The sequence below is a fragment of the Malus sylvestris genome, chromosome 16, assembly GCF_916048215.2.
Source record: "Malus sylvestris chromosome 16, drMalSylv7.2, whole genome shotgun sequence".
Taxonomy (NCBI): domain Eukaryota; kingdom Viridiplantae; phylum Streptophyta; class Magnoliopsida; order Rosales; family Rosaceae; genus Malus; species Malus sylvestris.
Window position 1 is genome coordinate 8,535,041 of NC_062275.1, and position 8,382 is coordinate 8,543,422.

The window sequence follows — 8,382 nt, forward strand, 5'->3', positions numbered from 1 at the left end:
CCACCGCAGCGGTCATATCATTCTTCATCACGGAATCCCCAACGGTAAGAGGACCAGTAGGGGAGACGAAGGATGGACGCCATATGTTGTCAGGAGAAGGCGGAGCTGCCTCTTCAACAAGGTTCAAGTCAAAACGACGGTCTGAGGGGCCAGACATTTTCAAAGGTGTTGAAGAGAGAAGAGGTCGGACAAATCAAGATTTTAGAAGTGCAAGAATAGAGCTTCTACTGGTGGAGATTCAAGTGTGCTTTGGAACTTAATGCCAGCCTCTATAAAAATCTGCACTCGACGGAGCTTCAGAAATCGAAGAGGCGCCTGCTCAGAAATCGAAGAGGCGTTTGCTTTCTCAAAAGCAAGGCTGCGCAGATACCACGAGGGTCGATCTCAGAAATCGAAGAGGCGTTTGCTTTCTCAAAAGCTGGGCTGCGCAAAGACCACGAAGGCCGATCTCAGAAATCGAAGAGGCGCTTACTTTCTCAAAAGCTGGGTTGCTCAGAGACCACGAGGGCCGATCTCAGAAATCGAAGAGGCACCTACTTTTCCAGCCTTGTCAGCACCTGTCACATCACACTCAGCTTTGCGGAAATTATGGGCATTCGGTCGAAGACTTCTGGTGAAGTAGAAAGCACATGAGTCGTACTGTTCAATCACCCACTTCCCACACGCAACAGTAGCTCATGGGTACCACAGATAACTTTGCCAAAGTTCTCCGCCAAAGTTGAACACGTGAAGCTTGCAGCTCCCACTATATCGCTCTGTCCAAGAAGGGTAAAAGAATAGCAAAGAAACAACACTAACAAAGTTTAGACACATAAATTTTGAAGGTCTAGCTACCATACTATTACCCACAAGGGTAAAGGAACAATACCACTGCTGGATAATTGGAAAGTCCCTGTGTGTCAACCTCTGTGCTTCGTGGCAAGGTAGACTAGCAAACATGCCCAACCTTTAATCACATTCGAGAAAACACTCCCAATAAGATTGCTTGCTCCAAAATCGAAGAGGCACCGTCCTCCGAATCTCGAGAGCCAGACTCCCAACATGACTACTTTCTCAAAAATCGAAGAGGGTAAAGGAACAGTACCATTGCTGGATAATTGGAAAGTCCCTGTGTGTCAACCTCTGTGCTTCGTGGCAAGGTAGACTAGCAAACATGCCCAACCTTTACTCACATTCGAGAAAACACTCCCAACAAGATTGCTTGCTCCAAAATCGAAGAGGCACCGCCCTCCGAATCTCGAGAGCCAGACTCCCAACATGATTACTTTTTCAAAAATCGAAGAGACACCGCTCTCCGAATCTCGAGAGCCAGACCCCTAGCATGATTGCTTTCTCAAAAATCGAAGAGACATCGTTCTCCGAATCTCGAGAGCCAGATCCCTGATAGGATTGCTTGTTCGAAAACCGAAGAGGCAACACTTTCCCAACTTCAAGAGCCGGATCTCCTTGGATAAAGCTGTCTGTAATCTTCACACGCAACATCAGCTTTCCAGATACCACAAACCACTTTTTCAAAGTGCTCTGACAGTGTTAAAACATGTGAAGCTGGCAGCTCCCACTACCGTGCTATGACCAAGTAGGGTAAAGGAATAGCATTACTACTTGTTGTTAAGGAGACTCCTATATATGTCGACCTCCATCCCCAACGGACAGGCAGACCTGCAAAAATGCTCAACCCTTCCTCATATCTGAGAGGGCACTCCCAACGAAGCCTTTCGAAATATTCAGCTTTCTTTCCCCCCGATAATACCTCTGCAAACAAGCTATACTAGAGCAAGAATATCTCATATCATCAGGGTTAAAAACAAGAGTATCCCATATCATGCTTTTTCCCTGTCTTTTCCTTTGACCTTGTTCTTACCTGCAAGACAAGGAGAAAGAGAGCAATCAGTCAGTACTTGGAATCAAGCTTCCAGCCAGGAACTGACTGCCTGGAACCCCTTACCTGATTACTTACCTGACATTGCTCTCGAGTACTCAACTTCAACATCTTATGCTTCCAGGGAAGATACCGCATATGCCTGAGGAACAGATAGGGCAAGGGAGAAGGATACAAGGAAGCATGTGGAGACAAGCGTAACAGCACACGTGCCGATACATCCATTACTCTGTCAAAGCAAAAGTATCCCATATCAGCAGGGTCGAACGTACTCTAGATTTTATGGACTTGTTTTGACCCTCAAATTCTTCAGTCGGCCTTATACTCTGGAGGAAACCAGAAAACCCTCCAGCTCAGTTCAAGAATAAGCCTGTGGAAAGTTACTTATTCAAAAGCAAAAGTATCCCATATCATCTCTTCTCATTTTCTTCTCTTTATCCTTCATGCTGCCTGCAAGATAGGGAGACTGTGAACAATCATCCGGAGCTATGATTGCTTACCTTGTCTGTCACCTCTTTCAGCAGATCCCCTAGCTCGGCGACTTGGGGGACTCCTACTACATGGTTTGTATCGCGCTTGACCAAGCCTGAAACTACAAGTAAGCTTCAAGTGAAATTGATACATTACCTTGTGCATATCCACCAGTTAAAGATACCACCCCTGGATGGAGGAAGAGTACTTCCAGAGAAGATGCCCCATCTACCTATGAGACAGATAAGGCATGTCAAGACGATACCACACTCCGATACTTAGAAGTTTCGTGATTACGAGATCATTCTCCCACAATATTTCCTAATGTCATTTGTACTAAATCATTCACTTGTACTCACTAAAGGAGAGCTTGAACCTATGTACTTGTGTAAACCCTTCACAATTAATGAGAACTCCTCTATTCCGTGGACGTAGCCAATCTGGGTGAACCACGTACATCTTGTGCTCGCTTTCCTATCTCTATCCATTTATATACTTATCCATACTAATGACCGGAGCAATTTAGCGAAGATCACAAAAAGCGACCGTTTTCGCTACCTAAGATTTATCGTGCAAGAGAACGGAGAATTAGATGGAGATCTCAACCATAGAATACAAGCTGGATGGTTGAAGTGTAAGAGTGCATCCGGCGTGTTGTGTGACCGTCATAGGTCACTGAAGCTCAAGGGAAAATTTTATAGGACGGCAATAAGGCCAGCGATGTTGTATGGCACAGAATGTTGGGCGGTGAAGCATCAACACGTACAAAAAATGGGTGTGGCGGAGATGAGGATGCTTCGTGGGATGTGTGGGCACACGAGAAAGGATAAGATTGGGAATGAGGATATCCGAGGAAAAGTAGGAGTAGCCGAAATTGAAGGAAAGATGAGAGAAAATCGGTTCCGGTGATTTGGACATGTGCAAAGAAGGCCTACTGACGCTCCGATTCGAAGATGTCACTACTGGACAGAAGTTCAGGGCCGAAGGGGTAGAGGAAGACCTAGGAAAACTTTGGAAGAGACTCTAAGAAAAGACTTAGAGTACTTGGATCTAACGGAGGACATGACACAAAACCAAGCGCAATGGCGTTCTAGGATTCATATAGCCGACCCCACTTAGTGGGAAAAGGCTTTGTTGTTGTTGTTGTTGTAAATGAAATGAAAATGAAAATTATAATGAAATAAAATTAATACATTAAAAATTAGGAAGAAAAAGAGAAATAATTAAAAAATCAAAATATAATTAATAAATGAAGTTATTAATGTATCCAGGGATTAAAATTAGATTTTGATCTTACTCATGGTTTTAATCTACAAGTCATCTTTACCAAAGATTAAAATGAAGTTTTCTATTTTTTTTTCTCTGGCTATAAGAGGTTTCTAGCATCTTCGGTAAGTTGCTTGAGAAGGTGAAACTTGAAAGTGCTAGAAGGAAAGAAGCTACTAAACTGTCACAGCCCGTCCCGAGGATAAATTGTCGTGGTTGTGAAAAGACGGATTTACCCTTGAGCGTTGGATGTGTGTTGTGTTTTGGACTAAGAAATTAGGTCAATTGGTTCTATTACTAACTAATTGGACCCAATTAGAATTAAAAGATTAAAGAATTGTGATTGGTGTGCATGTTTGGACCACACACATCCATACTTTTCTCTCTCACTCCCCCGTGTTCTCTCTCCTCTCTCTCAGTTTCACTCTCTATCTCTCTCGGCATTGTGTACGGACAACACCAAAACCTTTGCAAATGCGATGGATCGAAGTGGAAAATGGCACCATTGTGTTCGTGAAGCTCAGACGAACACATCTATACAGGTAAGGACAGTTTCGCTTTCACATGAAAACCCTAAACCCGAATGAGGTACTGTTCATGCAAAAACTTATGGCTTGTTTTTATGGAATTTGAAACTTATAGGAAGCTTTATGAGGTCCCTAGGAGGCTAGGGATAGTTTGTTTGAGGATTTTGGACGTCGGAAAGTGGAGATCGGCACATTTTAAATTTGGTCGGAAAGTCGAGGTAATTTCTGACTTGTTTTCGTGAATTTCAAGAACCCAAATTGTTATATCGTGTTTATACTTGTCCTTAGCTTCATTTTGGTACCAGTTTTATGAAAATTGGTTAAGAAACAAGTGAGAATAGTGGATTTAAAGTTTTACCCAATTTTCCGACGACCGGCGACTCGTCGGAGAAGATGATGGCATATTTCGTCAGTTTGGACGGAATATGCTGACGTCGTCAGTCAAATGTAACAGAATATGCTAGGTTTAACGTTATATTCCCTAATGGTGGTTAGGGAATCAGTCAGGTTTGGGCCGCGTGTGGGGGCGCGTTTTGCCGTGCCCTTGTCAGCGCGTGGGAGGTCCAAAAATAATTCTAAAAATATGGGGATGATCCTGAGGTTGTGTAGATCACTGTGGTATATTCATATACCCAAATTGAGCAATGTATGAGAAGTTATTAGCTAATTTTGTATATGCTTTAAAATAACGTTTTTATAGTTAATTTGCATATAGGTGAGGTTTATCCCGAGGACGAGCGTATCCACGGGCGACTCGGGGGCTACCACCTTTCGACATACCAGTGAGTGGGCTTTTGTTTTCAGTATATACTTATATACTCGATATATTTCCAAGAAATGCATTTATAAGGAAAGTATGACTTGAAATAATATGCCAAATACTTTTATATGTTGAATATGCATTCCGTGGTTTCATATATATATATATATATATACATACATACATATATATATATATATATATATATATCAATGTGGTGCTGTGGAGGCACAGGTAAGTTCAGGTAAGTTATGTTTGACTATATGAATCATCGATGAGGTGATATGTGATTGAATAAGGTTGAGCTCATAAAACTGCACCTAGTGTGATTGTGATTTAGCCAGAGATATAAGGTACATGCCTGTTTATTTACGTCACCTCCCGCACTATATGCTCATGTTGGATCCAACTTAAGTGCACAGTCTTGTCGTACATACCTTATTCATAGTTCGACTCGTAGGTGACTAGCGATTCATCGCCCGGCTATTATGAGAGAATAGAATTGAGCATAATTATATTTCACCCAATCTTGTCGTGCAGACCCTCTTTAGTGGTTCCGACTTATGTGCAGTATATTACCATATAGGTCATTGTAGTGACTCCGGTTAGATTGACTTATGAATTCAGTCGTACAGACTACCTCAGGGGTTCCAGCTAAAATATCACATTTCTATGAAATCATTCTTACTTGGATTGTTTACTTTGTTATATTTTGGCATGGCATACATGTGAACATGATTATGTGAAGCATGAATTGAATTGATATGATTTCATATATATTTATATATTACGTATATGCTTATATTCTGATTCTGGGAAAAAAATTATACATGTTTTACAACGAGGGGTTAGTATATTGATAAATGAAATGAATTTGTAAGACATTTGTTTTTGCCCACTCACGTTTTCTATTTTGCGCCTCTCCAGGTTTTAAGTAAACTTGATGTCGGTGGCTCGGGATTGTCGGCAGTTCTGACCTATTTGAATAATAGTAGGACATTCCTGGTACTGTATAACTAGTACTTGTCCTACTGGACTGCACCTAGACTTTATGCTCTGATTAGGAGTGTTCACTGTTGTAATTAACTCCTATCATTTTGGTTTAGTAGTGCACTCTAGTAATATGGTTTTTAATTATTCGTATATTTGCTATCTTTATCGCTTCCGCACTGTGCACATGGCTATGTCACTCTCACGTGACAGCCATCATGCCTTGACCTCGGTCGGGGTGTGTCAAAACCCTAAAGTTGCGTGTGAATGAGGCACATGCACGAGCGTCCGGACTTGTTTTTGTAAAGATGTATTAGTTATTTCAAATGATGACAAGTGTACATAGATCAAGGTGCCTATGTTGGTTAAGTTTGTTATTGACAGATAGCTTACTTAGTGACTAAGGAAAACCTCGTCTATATATATCTATGTACTAATGTAAAATGATGATGATGAATACACAAAACATAATTCTCTCTCTCTAAAACTGTTATTCTCTCTCAAATGTCTCTCGCTCTATCAAGAACTTGTATGGAAAATAAACCTCTCTCTGCAATCCGATAGTTTTAACATGTAGCTAAATGTTAATGCAATGGGGAGGACTTTTGTGTGGGAAAATATTGGTAGACCATTTCTGTTAAAAACCCTTAGCCACTTTAGGACCGGTTCGAAGTTGTCTTAAACCCTAAACAATTACAAGTCACAAGCTAACAGAGCACATAAATATTCGTGGACGGAGGATTGATGTAAAATATTTCTTAATTGTTATACCCAAATGTTTTTCATCTCATACATGAACAGAATCTCTTTTTGCTACCATGGCAAATAAGCTTTTTTGACCGTGATAAACAATCATATATATGGATCATAATTATTTAGATATCTGAAAAACTAAGGATTCTGGTTTTGTTGGGTCCTATGAGGGGACGGAGGAGGAACATATGGTATCCAAGTTCTGGGGTCTCCGAGGCTGAACGCAGGCGGCGGAGGAGGAGGAGGAGGGGGATGAACTGAGGGGATATAAGGAATCCAAGTCCTGGGATCCCCCAAGTTAAACGCTGGCGGAGCATTTGGGGCAGAAGGGTTCGGTGCCGGAGGGAATTGTGGGAATGGGAAAGGCAAAGACGGTGGGCCCCGGAATGGGAATGGGAATGGGGGCAAAAATGGCAAAGGAGGCAGAGGAGGAAAGGGCAGGGAAGAAAATGGCGGCAGCTGAGGCCAAGGGAAGAACCCATACGGTGGGAAGTAAGGGAGGAAGAATTTGGAGGAATTGAAGGAAGTTACCAATTCACCCTCCACCTTCCTGTTTCCACACAATGTGAGATTTTTCTTAGGTGGTCGGAAACTCAAGGCGTTCATGTTGTAGATGCAGAGGTTGTCTTGTTTCGATTTGACTGAGATTTCGTCTGCGGTGGTTCTTAAGGCGGGGACACTGCAGGCGGAGGAGGAGCTGCCTATTAAGGTTGCCTGGCACATTGACTTCAGGGCAAAGCCACTGATGCAGTTGACTCCATCGACAGAAGGGATTTCAAGTTTGTACACTCCGTACTTGTCTGTAGTTTTGTTGACATGGAAGTTCATCTGTGATGCTGACTTGGGGGATTTTGCTCCGAATTTGCATTTTATGAGGACGTCCGCACCTGATCAGTAAAAAAATTAAGGTCTTATATTCAATTTTTGTTTTGAAACTAATAAGTACTGAGTAATTTAACTACATTCATCATTTAAAAAAAAAAAAAAAAGAATTCCTAAAGTGCTTTAGAATGACAAAACTTTCAAAACCTAGAAAGTCTAGAAAGCGCGCATTCTACGGGGTTTGACAAAAGACTTAGAAGTTGGGAAGTATTTTCATAAAATACTTGAACTTCTCTGTTATGTTTAGACAAGCGATTTTAAAGTACCGATGAGCTTTAGACTAAATTATTAAAAATGCAATAAATACAATCAATGAATTACTCAAACACTAAAAATCTACTGCTAATTTACTACAAAATGCACTACTTTTAAGTTCAAATCACACCTTGAAAGGTATCATTTGAAATCTCTCTAATATATTTTTGCAGTGCATCCCTAAACATACCATTATAAACATTTTCTGTGCTTTTAACAAAAGTGCTTGAAAGCAGAAGTGCGTATTTATAGTTTCTAAATCAAACTGCTGTATTTCGGAGATTATGTACCTGGGAGAAAGTAGCTGCTCCTAGAGAAACTGTTGCTTAAACAGGTATCACAGTAAACAGCTCCCACAACAGTGATCCGAGCGGTTGGTGGTATGGATCGAGCAGCCAGAGCAGGAGGGCGGATGGCAAGAGATGCAAGAAGCAGAAGAAATGAAATAATTGGATCCATGAGTGTTTGTTGCTAGCAGGTCTGTGTTATGTAGCTGGAGGATTCAAGCTCTCTGTTTAATGGAGCCCGTGAGTATTTGGTGTTAGGACCAACTGTAATCAGAGAGATGAAATGCTTTATATATTCAGAACAAAACAAAG

The 8,382-nt window shown here is 41.4% G+C and overlaps 1 protein-coding gene across 1 annotated transcript; it reads right to left on the reverse strand.

The window, feature by feature from the left end:
• Positions 1-6,634: 6,634 nt before the first annotated feature.
• LOC126608374 (proline-rich protein 4-like) lies at positions 6,635-8,382 on the reverse strand. The gene is made up of 2 exons (XM_050276248.1): positions 8,074-8,382; positions 6,635-7,533 (listed from the first exon to the last, which is right to left on the reverse strand). Exons 1-2 carry the CDS (start codon positions 8,240-8,242, stop codon positions 6,785-6,787), a joined length of 918 nt encoding a protein of 305 aa, XP_050132205.1. The 5' UTR covers positions 8,243-8,382; the 3' UTR covers positions 6,635-6,784.